Here is a 23,816-nt window from a genome sequence, read left to right on the forward strand (position 1 = left end):
GAAAAGTCTACGATTTGTACACTTCGAGAAGCAGAGCATGAGGCTGTTAGGCTAAATGCTGATGAAACGGATGCGCGTGCCTTGTCCTGGTTATTCTCTGTGTCATTGAACCCTAGCGTTCAAAGAATTGTTGTAGAATCAACTGGTGCTTTGCCAATCCGATCTGTGACTTCCGTACGATGTTATGCACAAGGGCTTCCGAGCGTCTGCGCCAATACACTCCAAGAACTTCTGGATGATGCCCAACGAAGCAATGCTCTGCTTGACACAAAGCTGGACCGCTGTATCCGTGCACAGCTTCGCTTTCGGTATGAGCCTCTCTTTGTCCAAGTAGGGGAGGACCAGTTCGCATCGGATCTTCATGCAGAGGTTTTGGCTGTTAATCCCTTTCCGGACATCCACAAAGTCCGACACCTCATTGTAGCTAATCTACGAACCAGTCAGAGTCTACCCCTGCAACCAATCGTGTGGGGCTGTCTTCTTTCCAAGATCGTGCCCTTCGACCGGGAAGTGTATGAACTTCTATTCCATGCACTTCCGACGACCTACTGGCGTGCCGATTTTAAACTTTCTCCCCGGTTCTATCTATCGAATAGATTATCGATATCAATGGATTCCGCAGGTGACCGTCCGGAGACTATTTTCATAGCCATCACCTACTTCCTCTTCGCGTCTGTCGGCGATATCTTGCTCAACGGCTGTGATGACTTTGAGGTCCAGGATAGTGTATCCTATCATGATCCCACATCTCAGCTCCCTGAACCTGATGATCCCCGAGTTCGTTTTCTCTTGAGCATGGCAGGTTCCCCTTCGATACACAGGATGAACGCACTTGATTCCTCTCTAGGAACACTTTTCAGTGCAGTCTTACGGAACATTATGGTTTACATGGGTGTCGAAGAATACAAAATCCATCAACCTGAGTTCAATATGTCCCCCTTTCCTCTTGACAACAATCGCTCCGCAGTGCTAAGGCTACTGCGCGCGTTGGTTTTATCGGACGAGTACGGCGTTGGCAGTGATTCAATGTTTGCTGAAGATCGGCGTACTGCCTTGATCGCTTTCTTTCGGATTCTCGACTGCACATCCCCTCGCCCTCCTGAAGATAGCTCTCCTGCCGAGTTGGCTGCCAAATTCACATCCATTGCTTTCCAGGATGATACATGGTTATTGACACCGGGCCCGGGGGGGGCGCGTCGCATACTTGGCCGATGCCCATCATTACACGTCAGAAGCAGCTGAACTTATCATATTTCTATTGGAGCATTCATCCACCACGAATGCGGCTTTTGCTTATTTTGTTGACAAGCGGCTCTTCGACACGTTCACTAAGAACCCCTACATTGTCTCCACCCCCACTACTAATTGGGGCCTATCAGAGATCGTAGGTGCCTTTGTCGCCGGGCTGTCGTCCGGGAAATTGGATCCTCAGATACGCCGGAGATCTTTGGAATACCTCCATGAACCAGGGTCGCTTTACACAGCTTGCGCTGTTCTACTTACTCAGGATAACACCACTGCACTTCGTCAACTCGGACTCCTGCGTCGTAATGACCCTGTTTGGCCTCAGTGTTTGCGGAGTCTTCAGGAAGTGGACTTCTCTGGTTTCACGCCCTCTTCGTTCCTCGCCAAATATATTGCAGATCTCAAAGCTGTCATCGAACAAAATCATGTAGAGCTCGGATCATCGGACGGACATAGGTCCATTGGCACGACTCCCAACGTGCGACCGGTTCGGAGAGACGATGAACCGACGAAACGTGGTTGGTCGAAAGTCAAGTCACTGCCCCTTCTATTGCGTTGGGCCAGACAGTACCGTACTAGAGAAGCTCTTACCGAGGAAATAGCAATGCCTAGCAACGGTGACCAAGTTTGATGGTATCCGAGAACACATCGATGCTGTAGTGTACAACGATTATTCTAATAGCTCCTTTACTTTACTGGTCAGATCTACTTGTATCATAGTTATAACTTGTATGATCACAACAATGACTTTGTCGTCGATACTCAGTGTGAACCGTCGTTTTTTGATACTTCGGTTGCAAACTTCCGCATAACGCCGCTCTGTTCTCCCTCGAGTGACTACTAGTTGAACTGCCTTGCCGAGTTTACAAGATATGTTTGCTATCTCAATGTAGATATCTTCCCAATTAATCAACGTATTTACAATCCTAACCTAGACAGACAAAATGGTAAGAAGGAATAAACACTTCACAAAGGAATGCATGTACATTATGTATCGTAGAAAGGGCAGGTTCGTAGTTGGTACATACACGTATAATAAGATAACTGGCGGCACGATGTAGATAAATAGAGGATAGAGGAGAGCACATACTCGGAATTCCAAGCGAAGGGGATAAGGCATGATTTGAACAAGATGATGGAATGGCGAATATAACAGCAGCAGCGTGGGGTATAGAAAACCGTTCAACATCTCACGACACTCACAGGACGGCTCCTGATCGACATGGGACTTGTAGCCCCGCTGACAGCTTCCAGTCTTTCCTCCAGCCCCATACCAAGCCCCTCTTTCTCCCACTCATCGAAGCCTTTCAAGGTGCCACCGTCCGTCAAGGTCAGGATGTGAGGCGGTGTGGGCGGTTCCAAGGTCAAAGAAGACAGCATCACTGTATTTGTCGGATTGGAAGCAAGGAGATCACTGTACGACAAAAACGACAATCGCTTGGTCAGAATCTTGGGGGAAGGAGCCGGAGAAAGCTCGCGGGCGATGCTCGTGGGAGATGGCGGACCCAATGATGACGTGGTGAGCAGCAACGAGGCCCTTGGAGACGGACTGCGGCTCACCAGCGGGCTGGCAGCTGGAGTGAGCACTTCGACATCGACATCGCTTGTATGCGAATCTACCAGGATTGCGGCAGCTGAGTCGAGGACAGATGGTACGGAGCTCTCTGTTGCCTTTGCACGGGGTATGCGATGAGGATTCTGATGTGCTGGTGGCAGGGGCGGTGAAATGGGCTCGATGTCACGCTCAAAGATGGCCGAGCTCGACGAGTGCACCGACGATGGCGACGACGGTATGGACGACGGCGACAACGAGCGGGGCGACAGCGAGAGGCTGCGCGGTTGGGGCTTAATTATTGGCGAGAGTGTGAGTGTCATCGTGGTCCATGGTCAAGGAGGTCTCTAACCAGATCGGTTTCGCAAAAAGACACATACCCACTGACGTCATGTGACAATTCCGTTTCCAACGGGACAGATCCGGAATCAATCGGTCCGGGTCGGAACTGCAAATGGACCATCAAAGAACATCGCTCCTCTCTGCATTCCAATTCATTCCTCATATTTCTTGTAACCTGTACATTCAGGATTATCCGTATCAAGCATTATCCTCTAAAACAAGTTTATCATCCCCCAATAGACGCAGGTTTGAAATACTTTTCCTAACCACCTTTGTTTCCAAGGCAAAGGGTGTTTCTTCTCCTTGTCTCATGTATAAGTATCCTTGATCCGTTCCTTTTCGGAAGGAAGAGTCCTTCCTTGGCGAATCACTATGGTTAGCGGGTAGTGAGCAACCTCATTTAGCACAAATGAACGACGCTACGTGATGCCATCTTTGTCATCATTCAAGCTGATATCGCTCCATTTTTGCATCAATTCATTCCTCAATTAACACCGGGATTTCTGCTACCGGCGTCATCAGGCGTTTTCAAAATGAACGGTCGAGTACACACGAAACGTGCATCAAGATTTCGCCATTCATTTTTGTCAAACACCTTTTCAAAGATAATAAGATAATGCATTGGTTCAGCGAAAAGCTTTAACTTACTAGGACCCTAAAACGTAGCAAGCTCATGTCTCTGTACCAGCGCTAGTTAGACCAACTAATAGCGGCAGAAGATCGAAGGTACCGGAGCTGTAAAACAGCCTAATAGCATCTTTTCCAATCAGAGTAGCTTGGCGAGCAAAGGTGGATGAAAAAAGATCATATTAGATCACGGACGAAAGAAACGTAGCCAGTTGAATTGACCGTGATCAACACGAATTCCACAGAAGGTCTGGCGCCACTACCTTCACGTGTAGTATGGCAAAATTCGTCCGAAACAGACATTTCGAGGCCTCAGAAATTTAGCGGAACATAACCAGGACTTACCGTCGGAGGTTACAAACACAAGCGACATGCTGGGGGAAAGCTTTCCATGATTTCCCGGTATTGTGTTCTCCTGCTGAGTCTGAATCGCGCTCGTTTGTGACGTTATATACATGAAGTTCAAATGGGATACGAAGACCCTCTTCACTTCCGGGAATATTTTCCTACAAGTTCATAGAGCTCCACAATGCCTGAAAGTTTTGGGCAGTGAAGCACTACTAAACATCAGCGAACCGAGTTAAACTCACGAGGCTTCGAATACAGAGGAATGGTGGCGGCGTTGTAGGGCTCATAGTACGGCTTCTTAACTTGTGTCTAGGGACGCCACGATCAGGAAAATAGTTGCATAAAACTCCGATGAGTTACCTCAAGGAACTGTTCGACTGAATACGCCCATATCTCGAAAAGCTTGATAGTTGTCTCGCCAGCGCTCTTGTCGTGACTGATAGCTACTTCGAAGAGCGTGCACTCCGGTTCAGCGCAGCATTTTTTGTGCAATGGTTCAAAGTGAGACCAAAAAACGTCGAGGTCGGACGACTTGATGAAGAGGGTGAGATCGAGGACGGTGGAAGACATGCTGTTGACGTCAGCAGCTGGGGTCCGTATTTACGGTATTTAGGTGTTGGTCAGGTGAGCGGTAGGCAAGCAGGACTTGCTGGGATGTGAACAAAAGTAAACGTTAAAAGTTTTTAAGTTATTGGTAGCCCAGGCAACAAGTGTTGAGATAAACGGGAATTTTAGGGCCATTAGCATCCCAGGCTACAAGTGACAATGATTCAAACCAGAGAATTTCAGGAAGAGCCCGTGCTCGTCCATTGCCGGTTAAGCGTCGGTAGCGTTCCTCGCCAGTGAAAAGCAAGAGGTCGATGAGGACGATACTTTTTCAGAGTCTGATGTTTTACCAACTTTCGGTTGTTTTCCAGAGGTGTGTACGGTTAATCTAATGTGGAGATGGAAGGAAAATAATGTTCGGATAACTTGGTGGCGAGCGATCACTGATCCCCGGCAAGTTCCGATTTGTGCCCCTGAAAATATCAAGAATTCCAACCACAACCATTTTCCCCGTCGGTTACTTGTTGTGCGCCATTATCGCTGACTTCCTAAGACATATTTTGTTGTCTCAAGCTGTAAGTCTGCACCCACAATCGAGCCTTTTCTGCTGAAGGATCGACCCGAACCAGTCTCACCACAGTTGATGACAGTTGGTTGTTCAGGAACATGGAAGGAAGATCAACTCCGAGCTGGTGGGGTCATATTATCTGCCATCGCAGTTACGGATGGGCTCGATAGAAGATGCGAACAATGGGTGAGCAGATGTTTCCGGATACGCTTTTCCAGCATTTCGCGATGTCCCTTTCGGTGAAGTATAATTTTCCTGACTAACGATGTTACAGATTCCTTCCTTTTCTCTTCACCGTCATACTGAGGATGCGGCTAAATACTCTCCTTTGTGAACCATTGTTCCTGTAGCCATTTTTCCCCTCGATGTTTGTCTCGAAATTTTGTGAATCAAATCGGAGCGCGGCTAAGACGTGCCTGACGCTGTTTCTGTCTGCGGCTACACTGGGTCCGACTTGAACTACTCCTGACTTCGGCATAATCGCTGTAACGCTCGTTGACGGTTCCTATACTGCATTCCATGAATAGTTCAAAGGTTGTACCGAGACTGACCCCAAAATTTCGATAATATGTCCTTCAACGTTTTTCGACTTGGTCAACGCGCCTATGTTTTATCTCTTATTTCTCGTTCTTCGTGCCCTTGGAACTCTCGGCAGCATTCCGATCGCAGTACTAGCAGGACGCGTCTCACTCTCGCTACCTAAGAGCTTGTATCTCGCTCGGATCACTTCTGGAATTCTCGTCCGAGGACTCCTGTCTGAGCGCTCTCTTACGTGCATGGTGTTTTCCCGCTCCTTAAAAACCCTCACGAACTATGAAGGGCATTAGCCAACACCTCATCCCGGCTTCTCAAGAATGCTCGCTGCTCTTGTGCTCTATCTGCTGGTAGAGGTCTCTTTAGGCTTCGAGATTGTTGGCCCAATTACAGGTCTAGAAATATCGAACCAGTACCTGGCCCCAGATGGATTCACGCGCTCGTTCGTATCCTTCCACTATCTTGTACCTCAGATTTGCTAACTGCCCAATTAGGACCACCGTAGCTGGAGGGACCTTTCCGGGCCCGCTAATCAAGGGAGTTAAGGTGCGATACTTTCTCAAACTAACTGACAGAATTTTACTTAAGAATGTTATTAGGGTGATCGATTCAAGATTGATGTCAAGGATTCGCTCCATGATAAAACAATGCTCCAAAGTACCAGTGTTGCAAGTATTATCTCATTTCACTAATCACAACCTTCTAATCTGTCCCTGGTAGCACTGGCATGGTATCTTCCAACGGGGTACAAATTTTGCGGACGGTACTGCCTCGGTCACCCAGTGTCCTATCACGTCGGGGGATTCATTCTTGTACGACTTCCCCGTACCTGATCAAGCTGGGACGTTTTGGTACCACTCACATTTGTCGGTACAATACTGCGACGGATTACGTGGCCCATTTGTCGTGTATGACGGTATAGACGGAGTGAATGACCCGCATAGGGAATTATACGATGTTGATGATGGTGAGTACGGACTATGCGGAATTTCCGTTGTGCTCAATTCCTTTTTTCAGAGTCGACTATCATCACGTTATCGGACTGGTTCGTATCATTGACTTGTCTGATGAACGAAATCTTTTGATATGAAGTGATCAGGTACCACATCCCTACTCCGGAGCTTCTCAAACAACCGGGTCAAAAGAGATTCAATTCCACTCTAATCAATGGGTCAGGAAGATTTTACCAAGACGTATGTATACGCTTCTTTTTTACATAACGTCATATTAATTCTTTCATAGCCGACTTCAGCTCTTACAGTGATCACGGTCGAACCCACAAAACGTTACCGACTCCGTATAATCTCCATGTCGTGTGATCCAAACTACGTTTTCTCTATCGATGGCCACGACCTCACTATCATCGAAGCCGACGGAGAAAATACCGTGCCTCATACAGTGAACGCCTTGCGCATCCTTGCAGGTCAGCGGTATTCTGCCATCTTGCACGCCAAACAACCTGTGGACAACTATTGGATACGCGCACAACCCGGCACTGAGGCTTACGGTTTCACTGGCACCCCCTTCGAGTCAGGAATTAACTCGGCCATTTTGAGGTATGTAGGTGCTCCGGAAGGAGATCCTACATCTACGCAGCAAACCCCCCTTGTTCTCTTGAAGGAGGCGGATCTCCATGCCCTCGGACATCCTGGTGCCCCGGGACTACCATTCCCTGGCGGTGCTGATGTAGTACTGAACTTGACGATGGGGATCGACCTTACTACCGGCCAGTTTTCAATCAACAGCGTCCCATTTCAGCCACCCTCGGTCCCGGTTTTGCTTCAGATCATGAGCGGAGCGCAGAAAGCGCAGGACTTGTTGCCCCAGGGTTCTGTATATGGTCTCCCGCTCAATAAGACCATTGAGATCAATATGATTGGAGGAATGGCTGTTGGGGATCCTGTGCGTATATATGTTAATTGCCAGTTGTGCTTGGGGCTCACGTGTCTCTAGCATCCGATGCATTTACACGGTGTAAGCACGGAACAATCCACAATCATGGAGTTTTGCTCACCAAGATAATACACAGCATGCCTTTGACGTTGTCAAAAGCGCGGATAGCGATGTGACAAATTATATTGACCCAGTACGTTCATTCCATTCTTGTTATGTGCTTCAGAAATTGACTGGCCCACAGGTTCGTCGAGACGTAACAAGCGTTCTCATGGGCAATACCACTACCATACGATTTGTAACCGACAATCCTGGGCCTTGGTTTTTGCATTGGTCAGTGCCGCCTCCTTTCCTTGTTCACGTCATCTTTACTTATCCATCTATTAGTCACATCGATTTTCACTTAGAAGCGTGAGCATGATTCTATCTTTCCTTCTTCTATTGATAATTAACTTGTATCAGCGGTATGGCCGTAGTACTCGCCGAAGCTACCGACGAAGCTGCAGCGTTCAATCCCGCGCCTGGTAAGAGATATAGCAAGTCGCAGTCTTCCGTGTTGTTGATCATACTTGCATTGCAGCTGCCTGGGATAATCTCTGTCCCGAATACTACAAACTTTCTCCGGATCAACTCTAGTGTCACTCGTTCGCACTCTCGTATCTTTCTTACTTTATGTTGTGCTATCCGATATTGCGAATACATCAAATCCGTGCATTCTAGGGGTTAATTCTACCATATTCTGTCCACAACTTAAGTTTTCGAAATCCATTTGTATTCTACACCTTGTGGACTGGAGTTTCCCTCCAGCGCCTTCCCATTCACGAGACTCTGGCGTGCGAGTTCAGGGATGCGAGGTAATGAATTTTCCTGAAAGTACGCATGAATCATCATTATCGTACCAAGACCGGAGGTTCTCACCATATCAGGACCGGTTATTCTCTCGACGATATCTATAGCATCGCAAATTTTTCTCCTTACCTCCGATAGAGAAGAGTCATCGACCTTTTGTTTCTTGAACCAGTCGGTTGAATCCGAATTATCCTGTGCCAATTCCAACAACCTCTTCCGGCACATATCCCACCCAGGATCGTCAGGCCGCTTCTTCGCCAACTCCGCCAATGCTTTACTCGGACCCTTCACCTTACTTACATTGTTGCATGCCAAAGTGGTACATACAATGAGGAGAATATCGGGCCGGTATACATAGTCCAGCGAGGAAGACGTCAGTCCAAGGGTATATGTCTCCAGAACTCGGACAAATTCTGGATGCAACTGGCAGCTTGCAGACAGCCTGATACAATCAATCTGCTCAAAGGCATCATACGCAACCGCTACATGGTTTCTGAAGCAGTGGTGCAAGATCTGGGACAAAGTGTGGAAGTACAGCTGATGTGTAGGGTTGAGATTTCCGTTATAGTCCATCGATAGCTCCTGCGACAACCATGACTCGTCTTCAAAAGCCACTTGGATGAGCTTTCGCATAGTTATTAAAGACAGTGAATGTCGGATATCCAACGGGAAGTTGAGAAACCCTGTCCTTAATCGAGAGGGCATTCCAAGCATCATGCGATATATCTCTAGTATGCAAATTCGCCCAGACCAAAGTTGCGAGTCTCTCGGGGTCGCAGCATTGAATAGGTTGGAATTGGATTGAACAACTCGGTCGATTCCAAGAATGATACCTCGGCTTTCATCCGTAGTCAGCGATGGATATCTCGCTACACACCGTTCAAGATCAGTCATGACGCTCACGAACAAGCGCAAGCCTGGCGCAGAATCCGGGGCTCCCCGAAACACAATCTTGAGAAGGAATTCGATGATAGCCAAAAGAAGCTGGATACGGGGGATGACTTTAGCGTGCTGCCTTGCGAATGCATTACAGCCTGCCCATGTGTATGTGTCAAGTAGGTTGTCAACCACGTCTCGGTATAGGTACATGATGATGGCCTGGCGTAGTGTGCTGATATGCGGTGTATGCAGAGATATTGCGTGAGACGGAGGACTTGACCAATCCTTAGCTGAAACCTCTAGCAAAGCCGTGGATAATGAAATCCAAGATTCCATATTGTGTTCCATGCCTCCAATGTTAATGTCGCACGCCCGTTTGACGAGTCGTGACCAGACAAGGGGAGGAAGTTGCACGTCGACTCCCTTCCTATCGAATAAGTCTAGTATGAACTGTATTGGCTCTGCATGACGAACGGCAAGCGGCACGAATACGCTCGTCTGGAAATGGCTGGTAATCACTACAGCACAAAGTCGAGGCGAAGAGAATTCAGGAAGCTTGAGGTAGGGAATCCGTGTTAGATGTGAGATTTCGACGGGGATTTGCAGCTCAAATCGCAGGAGTCGTTCTATCTTGGCTTCCTTCCCTGGAACAGGGATTATGATATCTGCGAACGGACCTGGGGATAAACATTCGTTTAGCAGCACTGTCTGCTCCTCAAGGATATTTGTACCGGCAAATCTCTGGCGAGCCACCTCTGACACCTCCATAGGAAGCCCTGCAATGGCCTGTATAACGATACTTCGTACTGTGGGATTCGAGGACATGTCGTATAGCCAATATAGAGCGTCCACGTTAAGCATGTTGGAGATAGACTTGACGGTGTCCGTCTCGATCTTGTTCAACGACTGGACATGTATCCTATTCGGACTTGACGGCATTCCGGGTAACGATTCGGCGAAGAAACCTTTCAGCTTGGGCACGACGTGCTGCGAAAAATAACTCGCAGATATGTATATAGCATCTGCCAGTGGCGTGCGGTAGGGGCATTGCGACAACCAAAAGGGGAGGACATTCGTCACAATGACAACTAGATATGCGATGGCTCCAATCCCGCCGGTGACCCAAGCAATGATGATGTGCATGGGACCAAGGAAAACGACAAGGCCTATGAAGAAGAACGCTAAAGCAAGATGCATAAGCATCGGCAGGAGACCGATGATCAGAGGCACCTGCCACTTGCGTAGACCCATGTATCGGTACTGTCGTACGTGACTACGTTCCTGAGGCGTACCGGATGGTAGAATCATATAGTGGTGGAGCCATTGCTTCACCAAGACAGATACGAGTGCCGCCGAAAGGCTCAGCGCGAGACTGGCAAACCACAGTCCGTTCACCCACGCAATGGACGTCGCCGGAGTAAACTTTGCCGTTGGATCCAGAAAGGAAAGTGGGAGGTTGACGCTAGTCCCGTTGGAAATAGCTTGTTGAATGGATACGAGTTCAAAAAGTAGATAAGCGGAGATTTGGCTGTAATCCGGTTGTAGGTTTTGCGAGAATTGAACTACGAACGCGCTAACAACGGCAGAGAAGAGACCAGCCTTCCATATAGATTAGAAGGTGTGAGGAAGAAGGTTGATCGACTCACAAATACCAAAAGAACATCAACAGTGTCCCGCCAATCGCCCACTCTGTCAGCATCGAACTTTTGGCTTTCATCGATGTAGGTCCTCCAGACTCTGGCAGTTGGCGCAGTTTCTTCGTATATGGGATCTTCTGGATACTTATCTTCGTAGTCAAATGCCGCTAAACAGTTTCGTCCGAGTCAGCAGTTATTCGCCGTGGTCATTGGGAACGTCTAACGCACCTCTCTCCGATTTTTGCTCTCCGACGCGCCGGACACCAAAACCCCGGTTTCTCTTGGTTTTCTTCTTGGAAGCCGGACCCAGGAAGTGCTTCGCTCCAGTGCTGCTATCTTCGTTTTGGGGAACAACTTCTTCCTGTACGGCATGCAGCGAGTACTTTGATCCCTTTTCAGAAGACAGTGGGTAAAACTGTGTAATCTGAGGTTTAAGAGTCAGGTTATCTGTCATGTCATGTTTTCCCGATGCATCAACAGAAATGACTGAAGCATCCTCGTCTGACATGATTCACATGAAAGTAAGCGGCTAGAAAGTTTCAGGGTCGTGCATGAGGTGATGGGAACAATAGCATCAGCGAGCATATGCTCTGATGACATTCCAGTGCTACAGTGCTACTGAATATGATACAATCCAACAGATAGCACAATATCGATGATTCTTTCATCACTGCGCAGAGTGTGTTGAGTCACATTTGTCCGCCCACCTTGTATTGCAAGGCTGTACGAGGTCGCGATATGAGACGGGCAACGGAAATCTGACGACAAAGAGCGCTTTTGGGGGGTATATCATCTTCTGTGCACCCCATGGTGCAAGTAGCTACCTGCAATCGTAGCCACATTATGAAGTGGAGACGAGGTGACTACTTTCTGTGGTCAAGCAACATGTAAGGACAAATGGCGACCCAAACGAAAAACTGGACATACCCTTAGCGCCTGGCACGGGTGGTGTCTTGGGTTTAACTTTGATGTTCTGGAAATATGTTCTACCGGATACGGAAGTCCCTTGTACTATAGAGACGTCTAACCTGCCATGCAAACGCGGACAATGCTCGACTATCATCTTCGTCCGTTGCATGGCGCTCATCACTGAGACAGGATGACAGGATGGTAGGCCTTGATGATAACGCGAAGAGATTTGAACTCGGGGAACTGATCCCGAGTGAGGAGGCGATCGATTGTTGCCCATATCTCGTTCGAATACCTCAGGATGTAATCCTTCTTATACATTCCCACTATGATTGTTAAACGTTCGAGAGCTGACACTATACCCTCTTTGACAGAGTCTTCGAGCGACCGTATCCACCATCCCAAGATGCTGGCCATAGTGTAAGGAGAGAGCCCTGTAACCCTCTGCCGATCATGGATGTCAATTCCCAGCGCCTTCAAGTGCGAGAGGACAAGGGGTTTTTGTTCCTCCTTCCAAGCCGCACGGCCTCTCGTCATGCCCGGGTCTGAATTCACGATAAGACAGAAGAATGAATTTGAAGAACGTCAAGTACTTACTGCTTTCAATACCATGCAAATGCCTTATATTAAACTCAGAGAGATTCCTAACAGTATTTTGAAGAAATTGGCCAACTTTTGGGATATCATCAAAGTGCACATCCAACGCGGTGACTTTCTGTAACTTGTTGACTGACCCAAAGGTTCCATTCAGAGCTGCGAACCATAGACTATCGTCCATATTAACTGCCCGAAGGTGTGGTAGTAAAGGAAGTGGTCCGACATACGGGCGGGGGTTTTTCTTCTCCACGTAGCGTATGTCCGAGCAGGACACCTCCACCAGTGTAGGAAAACGGCGTATGAAGTCGAAAAGCTGCTGTTGGTTGCGAAATAGCGTCGATTTAAGGTGAAGACCCTTGAGAGGTAATGCAGATAAGGCGCGTAATAAATCTTTTTCACGGTCGATCGACATCATATGTCTGTCAAGAAATTGTATCCGCTCGAGGTGCTTTAGGCGCTGCAGATGTCTTGGTATGAGTGAAATCGGTATATCTGGCTTGTTCGTAATCTGGATGGCAGTAACATATTCGGGAGTCACAATCCTGAGGTTTTGAAAGCGCTCTTTATCTAAAATTCGGCCGGTGGAACATAAGTGTCGTTTAGGTGCCAGTATCCACCAGGCTGAGCACAGTCGATAGTCCAACGTAGCTAAAGCAAAGATAATTATACATATTCATAATTTTAAGAAACAGAACGCACTCACTGAGCATACTCGAATTAGCAACCTAGAATTTGAAGGGATGCCCTAGACGCGTGGTAGTTACGGGAAAAGAGAAAATGATCTCATCTCGGAAATCCGGTCCGTTTTTGCCGTTGATGGTTTTCACTCCACCACATCGTCGCTCAATCCACTGGCACGTTAATATCATTAAATACTTTTATCCACTTTCGCTTCAATGTCGACCTGCATTGAAGGCATCAAGCCGGGAATGAATGCTCTCCGTTTGTATATACGCGCATCAAATTGTCTTATGTGCAGCCGCGACGACTCGTCAATTTTCCCAACGACCTCTTCACGCGCCAAGGTGGTGAGGAGCTGCCAAAAGGTGGAAATAAGGTTAGAGAGAGGCCGGAGAAGTTTGAAAGATGCATGTGCATTCCGAAGGTATGTACGTAGCCATTCTGCCAAGAAAGAAACTCACGTACAGTTTACACAAGGTTCTACTCGTACTCCACATACTTCTTTTATTTTGATGTACGTAGTATCTGGGACTACTATCAGTCATCGAGCGATTATGGATACCTCCTCTGAGAGTATAAAGTTCGCCTGAGGAGCGCACGTCCCATGCAGACTTCAAGCATTCCAAATTGCATGTTTCCCCGCACCGACGTCCAAGAGCACCTTTGGGGCTGGAAATGGAGGTCGTCGTACTGGTTTGTGACATTCGTAGTATGGCTAGGTAAAGTTTGTACCTTAGCTCTCAGAACAAGCTGACATCTTGTACCAATACTAGGTATTATTGTAGACAGTCTATCGCTCGCTTTGTGTATACCCGTTGTCCCATTCCAGTTGAAGGCACTCGGTTATACGGATGTAGCTTCTCTGACGGGATGGCTTATTTTTGCATATGTATGACCCTGTTCGTCCTTTGTTGCCGTTTTTGACGCTTACTTCTAGGGTGGAAGCAATATCATGAGTATGTTTTCTGCAAATTTTCGCTTGTGGCCCAGACTAGAAGTGCCGCTTTTTACAGCCTCTGTACCCATTGCTATTTGGTCTGAAGCATACGGCACGCGAAAGCTTCCGTATTCTATTGGTATATTGTCGCTTATTGTTTCCCAAATCATGTTCATGGAGGCTCCTTCTTACTGGGTCATGTGTCTTGCGCGGTGTCTTCAGGGCGCAGCAAGTGCAGCGAGGATGGTCATTGGTCCGGCAGCTATGTAAGCTATAGTACCCTGAGATTGTGTCCCCACTTACCCCTTGCTCCTTCAGGTGCGATCAAAGTCCTTCTAAAGTTGTCGGCAGTAGGTCGCTTACACTGGTCTTTTGCTTAGTTCTCATTGGCTGGCTGTAGGGCAACTTGGCATTGTATTGTCGGGCGCTCCCGTTGGGTGCGAATATCCCCTTTCTTCCTTTTAAACGAAGTACTGAGTATTTTTAGTCTGCTTCTTGGAACCCCAATAGCCGGACTGCTATACACCCATTTCGGTTTTCGCGGGCCCTTTGTTTTTAGCTCTATAGCCGCCTTGCCTATCCTGGCTCTCTGGCTTCTCATCATCCCAGTCAGATATGCGTCCGCGCCGCTGTGTTTTCGCTGATAGGTCGGACGAGATCCCGTTGGAAAGTGAGAGAGAAGGAAGAACTACTGCTTCCTCAGGCGAAGTGCAGAATAAGGCCTCGCCTGTGAAGGTTCTCCATCTCATGCTCCAGTCGCCCCGTATAGTTGCAGGGATGTGTCTCGCGTTTATCCATGGGTTTGCACCTTACTTTCTATCGCTTACTGTCCCTGAACGCATTTCATAGCATGCTAGATAATTTTATGCAACCCATCGTGCCGTCTCACCTGAACAGCGTCTGGGGCCTCAATGTTTCTCAAGTCGGCCTTGTCTTCTTGGCTCCTACCATTTCTGGTTTTATTGGTACGTCAATACGTATCCCTTCTTGAAGTACAAATTCACTGATCCATCTTTAGCTGTACTTCTTTCTGGTTGGCTTGCAGACCGTCGAGGTGTTTCTGTAGTTATCATAATCACCTCAGCCTTGGCTATCCCATGGTTCGTGATCCTGAGCATAGCTAGGTACTTCTCACTTTTCATTGTTGTGAATTTTTGCGCGTGTAAGTGGTCAAATACGTCCATTTTGCTCCTCTAATAGGTGATCTTCTAGTCTTTTTCGGGTCTGGAGTCTTGTCGCCGCTATTGGCCGAGTTTGCGTCTGCTTCACGAAGCATTGATGGTGTTGGCTGTAAGTGGTTCATAGGCTATTTTCTCGCGGTACTAAGTCCCATCGATCAAGACGCTCATGTTTATGGGGCTCTGTATTGGGCATTTGGGATCGGGCTGACGGGTTTGTCACCTGCGCAGCGCTAAATCTTGTTGACTTACTCCATATCTAGTTGGACCTGTTTTGACCGGTCAGGTAGGTGCATATGTCCTATAGGACAAGCAATTTACTGAGGTACCGACTACTTAGATGTACGATAACCTCGCCGACGGATGGATGGATATCTGTTTAATGGCGGCCGGGCTGCATGCATGTGGCATCGTGGTGACTTTCTTCTACTTAGGAGAGAAACCCATCGCGCGAAGCTTCTCTCGGCGTATCAGGCATTTAGTATCATAGGTCAGCACGTACAGTCCGCGTATGAGGAACGAGATGGCATAGGCCAATCCGAGTTTTGGCTACAAATTCAAGATTCCCAGTTAGATGCCCGCAATTTGGCAAAAGAGCAAGGCGTACGAAACGGTCAACAGTATTAGGCGAGCATTTTCGCTGCCAGAGTTCAAGCACCTGCGGTCGGTAAGGTGGGCTCTCTGCTATCGTTTGAGGGTGAAAGATGCTGTAGGGCGGCCAGGAGTGTTCTTTTTCTTTGGCACAATATGAATCTTAAGACTTACATCCTTCGTCGATCCGCCGCTAGCCCATACTACTTCGAATACGAAGGCCCGGAAGAGAAGTTGGAACCGCCCACGCGCAACCCGGAGGTGCGTACGTAGTCGTACTAATAAGAAGGAACTTCACATACATTTTTTTAAAGGTTCTACTCGCTCGGCAGCCATCTAAGCCTGGTTTCGGTTATCATTTTTGTATTTACACCGTTCGCTTGTGACTCTAGCGCCTTCGTACATTGAGCCTGACTATTGGCATCGGCGCCTCTTCTATCTAGGGCGACGTAACATCTGGGACTGCTATCCAGTTAACGAACGTAAAACGTACCTACCGTAGGGGGTTATAAAGGTTCCCTGAAGACTGCACATCCCATACGAACTTCAAGCCTTTCAACCGCATGTTTCCTCGCGCTGACCACGGAGAAGCCGAAGAATATTATTGGGGTTGGAAATGGAGGTCGTCGTACTGGTTTGTAACGTTTGTGATGTGGCTAGGTATAGTTTATATCGTATTCCTGAATACGAGCTCACGTTTCGTTATTACACAGGCACCGTCGTAGACGTTCTTACTTTTGCTTTGAGTATACCCGTAGTCCCTTTCCAGCTCAAGGCCCTCGGTTACAAGGACGTCGTTTCTCTGAATGGGTGGCTTCTTTTTGCATATGTATGGCCCTTTTCTTTTCTTTATACGCTAAGTCTGACTCTAACTTGTTGCTAGAGTGCAGGCGGTATCATAGGTTAGTGTCCCCTAACTTTCGCAAGTGATCTGACCAGAAACACTGCCTTTACAGCATCTGTTCCCGTCGCTCTATGGTCTGAAGCGTACAACACGCAAAGGCTTCCCTACATTACCGGTGTCTTGACGCTCATAGTTTCCCAAATCATGTTCATGGAGGCGCCTTCTTACTGGGTCATGTGTTTTGCACGGTGTCTTCAGGGCGCAGGAAACTATACAAGGTTGGTTGTTGGTTCAGCTCTTTTGTAAGTCATAGGTACATGAATATCGTGTCCTACAATGTACGCTCATATCTAACTTCCCTAGGTGTGATCGAAGTCCTTCCAGAGTTGTTGGTAGTATGTCGCCTACACTGGCCTCTTACTGAATTCTCAATGTGGCTGCAGGACAACTTGGTATTATGATGTCCGGTGTACTCCTTGGGTCCGCATACAACACTTTTCTTCCCTTAAGCAGTCAAGCACTAACTATTCTTTAGTATGCTTATCGGAACCCCGATAGGCGGGCCGCTATACGCCCGTTTCGGATTTCGTGGCCCATTCATTTTTGGCGTCATAGTTTCCTTGCCCGACCTAGTCTTTAGGCTCCTCATCACCGGCGCATCCAGGGACCCCGCCGTCCTCGATAATATCGGATCATATACCGTTAGAGAGGAAGGAACTAGATAACAAGGAGATTGGAGCTACAGTTCAATCGGATGAAGCTAGAATCTCCTTCGTGAAGGCTTTCTGTCTTTTGCTCCAATCACATCGCGCTCTAGGGGCAGTATGCGTCTCAGCTATAATCGCGTTCGTTGTTCTGCCCTTCTTCTGTCCCTGTCTACAATGTCTGACTTGTTTTTCTTAGCATATTGGAGGGTATGTTGACCACGGTCTTACCTTCTCATCTGAACAGTGTCTGGGGCCTGGATGCCTCAGAAGTTGGCCTTGTTCTTTTGGCTTCTATTATTCCCACCATCTTTGGTGCGCAAAACAAGTTCAACTGTATCATGATTCTCAATGACCCACCATATTTGTTCAGCCCCGCCGATTTCAGGCTGGCTCGCAGATCGCTTTGGTGTTTCGATAGTTATCATGATTACCCTGATATCTGCCATGCCTGGGTACATTGTGATGATCCTGGATGTACATCTGGCGCTACTTATCGCAGCTTATGCCTGTGCAAGTGAGTACTAGTCGTCCCCCCAGCTTTGGTGTGTGCTAATGAGAGATGACACTAGCCTTTTTCACTTATAGGCCTCGCGACTTTGGTGTTTACAGAGTGTGCATCCATCGCACGTACCACTGGTGGCGTTAACTGTATGTGAACCTTGGATTTTTACTTTGCACCCCGTATTAAATCGCATCGACCCAGATGCGCATGTCTATGCGCTTAGCAATCTGACGTATGCGATCGGATCCTCGGGTCTGTTATTCTTTACTATGTATGAGATCCTCTTCGCTCACGCCTTGTATAGTTGGACCTATTGTGGGTGGTCAGGTTGGTACACGAAACTTTGTGGAGCGCGTGATTTGGTGACGTTCCTTCCTTTCTAGATGTACGACAATATCGCCGAAGGATGGATGGCGATTTGTTTGATGGCTGTGGGGTTACTTGCTCTTTGTATGGTCGTGGCACTCTTCCTCATTGGAGGGAAGCCCATTGGGAGAAGCCTCTTGCAGCGCTTATAAGTGCAGACTTCGGTCCAATCTACTATACAGGTTGCCGGAGCCTGCTTCCGTTGCTGCCTTTATTAGTCTTCCATTTTTAGGCCTGATAGCGTGCTTCCTGTCTTCCCCCTGTGGTCTCTTCCCATGTATTATGGCCAACGACTGCTTTAAAGCATGCTTGGTATTGATGTCGAGCTGATAGCGCCTCACAAGCTTTTGTTTAGCATTACTATTTCTTTCTGTATCCCTCAAAAATCAGAAGATGTCGTCAATCGAAATATCCAGCTGACCTCTCATCTTCCTTCAAACCGTTCCAACATGGCTTCAGGTGCTGTCATTTCATGTTTCGCCCTCAAAATTGAGGCTGACATCTTTTCTGAAGAAACCACATTCAATGCTACCGTCGGAGTTATCGATGCAATTGATGACAGCCATCATCATGATTTATTTCCGCTGTTATCCAAACGTTCGACGGCCTCGGCTACAAAACACGTTCTTCTATCAGTTGATGCCGAAGTAGGTCATGGTGAAGCTGGAAAGGTACAGTCGGTGGAGGTACAGGCCGTAATCTGTCATTTAGACCGACAAACACGTCTCCTCTCTCGCACATCATCGGACATGACATTTAACCCTCTGTAATCTCATCATCATACCGTGCAGCTTATACACCCATACATCCGCTGCTGTGGTGTAATAGAATCACGCGGTCTTGTGTGAAGATCAGAACTCGTGTCCCGGCTATTCCTTGTACTATTTTCGAATCATGTCCTCAATCTGTTCGACCTAATTCGGATTTTGACAAAGACACTGTAGCGCTGTTCCGGAGAAAGGGGGAACCCTCCCGTACATATTGAAGTACAACAAGAAGTCACATGTTGATCCTACGCTCTGCTACCTCCGATGTGAGGGAGCACGGGAGCTAGCCTACAACAGCCGCACTGATGGCGGGGTCTGTCTCAGTCTTGATCGTCCTATCGTCAAGCGTACTCTACGTTATGGATCCTTCTGTAATTTGTATAAGTATCAACCGGTCGCACCGCTTGGAGCATCGAGTCAACAGTATAATTCACGAACTAGTAACGACAGAATGACAGAAGAGGGAAATGAAAGCATTGATTATCTTGTTAAAGAACGCCGACCTTAAGTATATGAAATCTAAGAAGGAAATTGTGATCAGTAATGACAGCAGCCTGGGCAATGAAGATTATGAACTCTCACCAATGAGTCTGGGTTACTGCCACAGGCTACTTGTAAGGCCAATGGGCAGCCTCATCTCAGGGTACGAACGGCGGTACCTTCGCACCAACACTACAGCCAGGGTACTCAAGAACCAGCTTTTTGAGCAGCTCCTCCGCTCCCATTCCCTCCTCATCCTCCTTAGCTTAGTCAACATGAACGAGACAACCATATCTAGTGTTCTCAGTGACGGAGAAGACGAAACGACCTTCAGTATCATATTCGACGTAAAGGTTAAGCTCTGGGTCCATCAGATAGGTGAGATGAACAATGGGGATGTCTATAGGCCTTTGGGAGTCGTATTTTGCTAAAAGCTTTCGTTCTCCCTTCACTAGTACAGATGGTGGAAGATGAGGGTATTTGTTGACTTGATCTGGGTGTAAGGAAGTCGGGACGTTGGGGTCGACGAGCATTGATGCTGAGGGATCAACAGGTACGAGGTCCTCTTCTTTGGGCAGGGGTGATTTAACAAGCGCTGTACTGCCAATCATGAGCGCGTATTCAAAAGCATCGCTGTAGGCTTCTGAGTAGGGGTCCATATGGATATAGTCCGCAGATTCCGCCATGATCCCCAGTGAAAATTCCGTCGAGCCGGTTTGAGCCAAATCAAGCTGCAAAGATTATCATGTAGCGTGGTCGAGCCGGATCAAGCGGCGTCGTACAAGAAAGCTTCGGACTATAAACCTTCTCCCCTTTCCATCAGCACATCCAAGAATACCAGGGCAGAATCTCTCTGAACCTAACGGTTAACTAAAATGCGCCGAATTTTGCGAGCGCAAATTGGCACAACTTCAAGTCAATGGTTCCGACCACGTGGATGTCATCCAGTGACGCAATTAACGCTTCTTCCCCTTCTACCACCACCATCCACGTCGCGTTCTGGCCTATTCGCTGTCCTCATTGTCGCCCTACACCCAGATCCTGTATTATCGCAGGACATGGGTTCGTACTTGCTCTCGTAGCCTCCTATTGTTGGTCTTTTACCGGCAAGCTGATGCGAAGACTTGCAGACATGAGGCTACAGATTGAAAATGCCGCATAAGGTGGATATATGCGCCATGTTTGGACACCTTTAGCAGCAATACGTCTTTGGAAATCCCGTTTGAGCAGAAAGATATCTGGATCTCTGAGGTACGTCTCATTGCGCTCTTGAATGTTTTTCTCTTGATACTTAGAATGTGTACAGTTGCTCCATATGCCGTCTAGGCATAGCTTCGGGTGTGGTGATGGTACGTTCTGTTCTATATGTGTGTGTTCCTGGACTCACTAATCTAATCTTATACAGGTCGTGTTTGCCATCGTTCCCGCTGGCTTTTATTTCGTGAGCAGTCCTGGAATCGTCTTTCCCGTCATTGTGTACTGATATAACATTTTCTAGGGCCATCTATTTCGGTACATCTATCTTGACGTCGGGAAACACGGTTGAGGTATCCGAGCGGGACAGAGCCAGCCGTGGACGGAATGGGAAGGATGCTGCTACTTAGCGTAGTACGTACTAGTAGCAATCTGATTCTATGCATATTAATAGCAATAAAATCGAGCCCCAAAAAGCCTAATGGAACCCTATGACACCGACACACTGAGCTCGAAATGGCTCGATTTGAGCTGGAAAATGGTTCACATTTTGAAGCCACAACGAGCGGAATGGAGCCCCATCGACCATTTCCCTGGGCTTGATTTGGCTCAGTGTGGCTCGACCGACTTTTCACTGGGCATGATCAAAGGAAGAGTGTGAAACGGATGAGAACTTGATGTAAGCAATAAGTTATGTATGCTGACCCTTTCCCTCGAGCTATGATGCCAGTGCCCATCTCGGCAGAGCCGCGTCAACTTGACGGTTTCGAACCCGCCACCTCACCTCATCATGAATCCTTCATCCATTTTCTCCCTCGTCCATCCGAATCCAGAATCCCGACGCCCCTCCCGCAAATCTGCCTGTCTCAGTGAATTCAACGACTTTCCTCCCGTCGACGTCCCTCCTATTCCCTCCAGGCATGCCATCCCTTCACAGCCACAAGACGACCTCCTCCCTGCTACACGACTTGCACGCAAACGACCTCTCCGTTCTTGGCGACATTGATCACTCCCTCCTCCGCGCACATCCCCCCATCCACGCATCCCATCCTCCTCTCCACGTGCAGACTTCCTTCCGCACACTCCCCCATGCATGCGCGTGCACCCCGCACACATCCGTACACTGCGACACGTCTGCGCGGAATGGCCGTCACCACATAATGTCCGTACGCTGTGTGCATTCTACGTATTCAATAACATTTCATTTCTTGCTCAACGTCCGTTCGATATTCCATAACATTATAATCTGTTACATTTCTCGTTAGTTCCCTGTCATCAAAGGTAGCCAATACTCATACCTTTTGATAAGCATTTATTTCTCTACCTGCGAAGCTTCTGTTAGTACTCAAGCTATTGTGGTGCCAGAGCCTTGCCCACCTAGTACATTAACTGGCTCTGCACAATCTGCAGAGCCCCATACCATCGTGCTCCCTACTTAAGCCAGAAAAAGTCCTACAGCGATAACGATACCGACCCTCCTGCCTGCACGCTGAGTACTGAGGGTTGTAAACACGTCCCTCCAACGCTGACTCCGCTGTCCTACCTTCACAGTAATCACTCCTGCATCATCCCGACGACTCGCATCCCATCTCAGCCCATTTCGGGTACTCTGAACAGCGCATGATGTCTTCGTAGTGAGCTTGAGGGCATAAGGAACGATGTTAGAAATGAGAAAATAGGTGAAACTGAACCAACTCACCGTGCTGCACCATCGGCACCGAGAACACACCGAACCAACTAAAATTCCACTGCAACGACAATTCCAACACGGAGCACGTCTTGCTGCACACCGGCCTGGTCCGAGTTCCAAGGTTTTCAGGTAGTATGCCTGTAGTTATGTTCTCAGATTGCTCATATCTGCAGGAATCTGAAAACTCACCCTCGGTTATTAGCATGCCCGCCACGACTCTGCTCTCCACCACAACTACTCCCCATCCCATCCCCACCTATGATGACTCGCTCAGTACAACGCGAGACACGCCGCCATACCCCACACCAGATGCCGCCGGGAGAAAGATATTCATTTGCGGTGTTGCTTACAATCCTGTCGACGTGATCTTGGTTTCGCACACGCTGTATTCCGCTTGAGGGACCTAAGAGACAGCATTAGAAATGAGGACGATGAAAATAAAACCCTACCGACTCACAAGGCATTCGACGGTATCCACCATAGCAGTAGCCCTCGATGAGCAACAAGCTCGGGAATACTCTGGCACTACTCAGTTAGTTAGAACACGATAGAAAAAGGGTGACATACCAGAAATCCCTAGGCAACCTCACTCCTGTCGTCACTGCTGTTGGTACATCCTACCAAGCAAAAAACAACGCGTTAGCTGATGAACACCACTACCATAAACTACGTACCTAGTGTAGGTTTGAGCCTAAGCCGTGAGTAGGCTGGAGAAAAGATGGGTTAGCGTAGAAGGAAGTAAACTAGTAGCTGCACATACACTTGGAATAACAGAACTCGGGATCGAGGCCAGCGTGTACCATCTAGTCGAGCTCAGGGTTTGAATCATCGGGCACCTATGCAATGTAGGTTAGAATCCATAAAATCGTTAAGAGCAAAAGAAGGACTCATCACCTCGTCACTATCAGATTGACGGAACGATATCAACGAACAAATTTTAATTCCGGTTACCTTGCTGGTAAGCAAGGTCTACCCGACCCGAAACTTCCCGCACTCCCGAAATCTGCCAATTGCAAATATACATGTGTCTCTGTTTGCTCACCTCGTCAACTGCCCTCCCTCTAGGCTCATTTACCAGCCGGCGTTTCGCCCACGTGGCTGTGCTATCACTTCAAGAAGTCCATATCAATTGCTTTCAAGGCAATTTCCAAGGCAAATTTACGTCGTTCGAGTAGCTGAGGTGTGTCATTCTTAATAGTTGAGAATGCTTTCAGTGTTGGTACGTCTAGTATTATGCTCGCTATCTTCTCTTCATCATACTCACTTGTAGAAAGCGGGCCATCAATTACACCAAGTTGGAAGTAGTCTGTTCTATCGGAGCGCTGGCTTCCTTCATCCTCACTGAGAGGTTCC

General features: G+C 47.9%; 9 protein-coding genes across 9 annotated transcripts; 5 read left to right on the top strand and 4 right to left on the bottom strand.

Annotated features, from left to right (window-relative positions):
- Nucleotides 1–1,322: 1,322 nt before the first annotated feature.
- EV420DRAFT_1551981 (uncharacterized protein) lies at nucleotides 1,323–2,081 on the top strand. Its single transcript, XM_060473494.1, has one exon. The coding sequence runs from the start codon at nucleotides 1,461–1,463 to the stop codon at nucleotides 1,674–1,676; it is 216 nt and encodes a 71-aa protein (XP_060329495.1). The 5' UTR covers nucleotides 1,323–1,460; the 3' UTR covers nucleotides 1,677–2,081.
- EV420DRAFT_1551982 (uncharacterized protein) lies at nucleotides 2,059–3,171 on the bottom strand. Its single transcript, XM_060473495.1, has one exon. The coding sequence runs from the start codon at nucleotides 3,118–3,120 to the stop codon at nucleotides 2,428–2,430; it is 693 nt and encodes a 230-aa protein (XP_060329496.1). The 5' UTR covers nucleotides 3,121–3,171; the 3' UTR covers nucleotides 2,059–2,427.
- Nucleotides 3,172–4,122: 951 nt separating this feature from the next.
- EV420DRAFT_544104 (uncharacterized protein) lies at nucleotides 4,123–5,059 on the bottom strand. The gene is made up of 2 exons (XM_060482530.1): nucleotides 4,475–5,059; nucleotides 4,123–4,423 (listed from the first exon to the last, which is right to left on the bottom strand). Exons 1-2 carry the CDS (start codon nucleotides 4,682–4,684, stop codon nucleotides 4,334–4,336), a joined length of 300 nt encoding a protein of 99 aa, XP_060329497.1. The 5' UTR covers nucleotides 4,685–5,059; the 3' UTR covers nucleotides 4,123–4,333.
- An 835-nt stretch (nucleotides 5,060–5,894) lies between these two features.
- On the top strand, nucleotides 5,895–8,394 carry EV420DRAFT_544191 (laccase). The gene is made up of 13 exons (XM_060482531.1): nucleotides 5,895–6,204; nucleotides 6,257–6,308; nucleotides 6,362–6,430; nucleotides 6,483–6,729; nucleotides 6,780–6,807; nucleotides 6,862–6,955; nucleotides 7,005–7,664; nucleotides 7,716–7,736; nucleotides 7,792–7,848; nucleotides 7,900–7,988; nucleotides 8,043–8,066; nucleotides 8,118–8,179; nucleotides 8,236–8,394. Exons 1-13 carry the CDS (start codon nucleotides 6,083–6,085, stop codon nucleotides 8,289–8,291), a joined length of 1,581 nt encoding a protein of 526 aa, XP_060329498.1. The 5' UTR covers nucleotides 5,895–6,082; the 3' UTR covers nucleotides 8,292–8,394.
- Nucleotides 8,395–10,532: 2,138 nt separating this feature from the next.
- EV420DRAFT_1221148 (uncharacterized protein) lies at nucleotides 10,533–11,179 on the bottom strand (the record flags this gene model as incomplete). Its single annotated transcript, XM_060466458.1, has 2 exons — nucleotides 10,533–10,982; nucleotides 11,030–11,179. Coding segments are annotated over 2 exons (600 nt in total), but the record flags the coding sequence as incomplete, so codon positions are not given.
- Nucleotides 11,180–12,106: 927 nt separating this feature from the next.
- On the bottom strand, nucleotides 12,107–12,938 carry EV420DRAFT_1644342 (uncharacterized protein; the record flags this gene model as incomplete). The annotated part of the gene is made up of 2 exons (XM_060477631.1): nucleotides 12,107–12,474; nucleotides 12,527–12,938. The coding sequence occupies 2 exons, from the start codon at nucleotides 12,936–12,938 to the stop codon at nucleotides 12,107–12,109; spliced, it is 780 nt and encodes a 259-aa protein (XP_060329500.1).
- Nucleotides 12,939–13,811: 873 nt separating this feature from the next.
- EV420DRAFT_1644343 (MFS general substrate transporter) lies at nucleotides 13,812–15,949 on the top strand (the record flags this gene model as incomplete). Its single annotated transcript, XM_060477632.1, has 15 exons — nucleotides 13,812–13,926; nucleotides 13,981–14,096; nucleotides 14,145–14,163; nucleotides 14,221–14,410; nucleotides 14,463–14,494; nucleotides 14,545–14,581; nucleotides 14,632–14,752; nucleotides 14,802–14,944; nucleotides 14,994–15,109; nucleotides 15,163–15,306; nucleotides 15,357–15,434; nucleotides 15,486–15,536; nucleotides 15,586–15,608; nucleotides 15,663–15,737; nucleotides 15,797–15,949. 15 exons carry the CDS (start codon nucleotides 13,812–13,814, stop codon nucleotides 15,947–15,949), a joined length of 1,413 nt encoding a protein of 470 aa, XP_060329501.1.
- Nucleotides 15,950–16,069: 120 nt separating this feature from the next.
- EV420DRAFT_1691640 (major facilitator superfamily domain-containing protein) lies at nucleotides 16,070–18,484 on the top strand (the record flags this gene model as incomplete). Its single annotated transcript, XM_060479351.1, has 17 exons — nucleotides 16,070–16,174; nucleotides 16,228–16,287; nucleotides 16,357–16,395; nucleotides 16,465–16,573; nucleotides 16,627–16,742; nucleotides 16,797–16,815; nucleotides 16,870–17,059; nucleotides 17,121–17,152; nucleotides 17,201–17,237; nucleotides 17,293–17,345; nucleotides 17,398–17,602; nucleotides 17,661–17,776; nucleotides 17,835–17,978; nucleotides 18,050–18,112; nucleotides 18,168–18,218; nucleotides 18,271–18,293; nucleotides 18,350–18,484. The coding sequence occupies 17 exons, from the start codon at nucleotides 16,070–16,072 to the stop codon at nucleotides 18,482–18,484; spliced, it is 1,497 nt and encodes a 498-aa protein (XP_060329502.1).
- Nucleotides 18,485–20,382: 1,898 nt separating this feature from the next.
- Nucleotides 20,383–21,339, top strand: EV420DRAFT_544296 (uncharacterized protein). Its single transcript, XM_060482532.1, has 5 exons — nucleotides 20,383–20,685; nucleotides 20,743–20,830; nucleotides 20,886–20,928; nucleotides 20,985–21,020; nucleotides 21,078–21,339. The coding sequence occupies exons 1-5, from the start codon at nucleotides 20,499–20,501 to the stop codon at nucleotides 21,123–21,125; spliced, it is 402 nt and encodes a 133-aa protein (XP_060329503.1). The 5' UTR covers nucleotides 20,383–20,498; the 3' UTR covers nucleotides 21,126–21,339.
- The last annotated feature ends 2,477 nt before the right edge of the window (nucleotides 21,340–23,816 follow it).

This window comes from Desarmillaria tabescens (genome assembly GCF_030435595.1).
Source record: "Desarmillaria tabescens strain CCBAS 213 chromosome Unknown EV420scaffold_23, whole genome shotgun sequence".
Lineage (NCBI taxonomy): Eukaryota > Fungi > Basidiomycota > Agaricomycetes > Agaricales > Physalacriaceae > Desarmillaria > Desarmillaria tabescens.

Coding starts and splice junctions, on each gene's coding strand:
- EV420DRAFT_1551981 (XM_060473494.1), top strand. CDS start 1,461: ATGAACCAGGGTCGCTTTACACAGCTTGCGCTGTTCTACTTACTCAGG.
- EV420DRAFT_1551982 (XM_060473495.1), bottom strand. CDS start 3,120: ATGACACTCACACTCTCGCCAATAATTAAGCCCCAACCGCGCAGCCTC.
- EV420DRAFT_544104 (XM_060482530.1), bottom strand. CDS start 4,684: ATGTCTTCCACCGTCCTCGATCTCACCCTCTTCATCAAGTCGTCCGAC. Junction 4,424..4,474: donor CAGTCGAACAGTTCCTTGAG/GTAACTCATCGG, acceptor TGGCGTCCCTAG/ACACAAGTTAAGAAGCCGTA.
- EV420DRAFT_544191 (XM_060482531.1), top strand. CDS start 6,083: ATGCTCGCTGCTCTTGTGCTCTATCTGCTGGTAGAGGTCTCTTTAGGC. Junction 6,431..6,482: donor TGCTCCAAAGTACCAGTGTT/GCAAGTATTATC, acceptor TGTCCCTGGTAG/CACTGGCATGGTATCTTCCA. Junction 7,849..7,899: donor TGACAAATTATATTGACCCA/GTACGTTCATTC, acceptor ACTGGCCCACAG/GTTCGTCGAGACGTAACAAG.
- EV420DRAFT_544296 (XM_060482532.1), top strand. CDS start 20,499: ATGGTTCCGACCACGTGGATGTCATCCAGTGACGCAATTAACGCTTCT. Junction 20,686..20,742: donor CTATTGTTGGTCTTTTACCG/GCAAGCTGATGC, acceptor ATGCCGCATAAG/GTGGATATATGCGCCATGTT. Junction 20,929..20,984: donor TAGCTTCGGGTGTGGTGATG/GTACGTTCTGTT, acceptor AATCTTATACAG/GTCGTGTTTGCCATCGTTCC.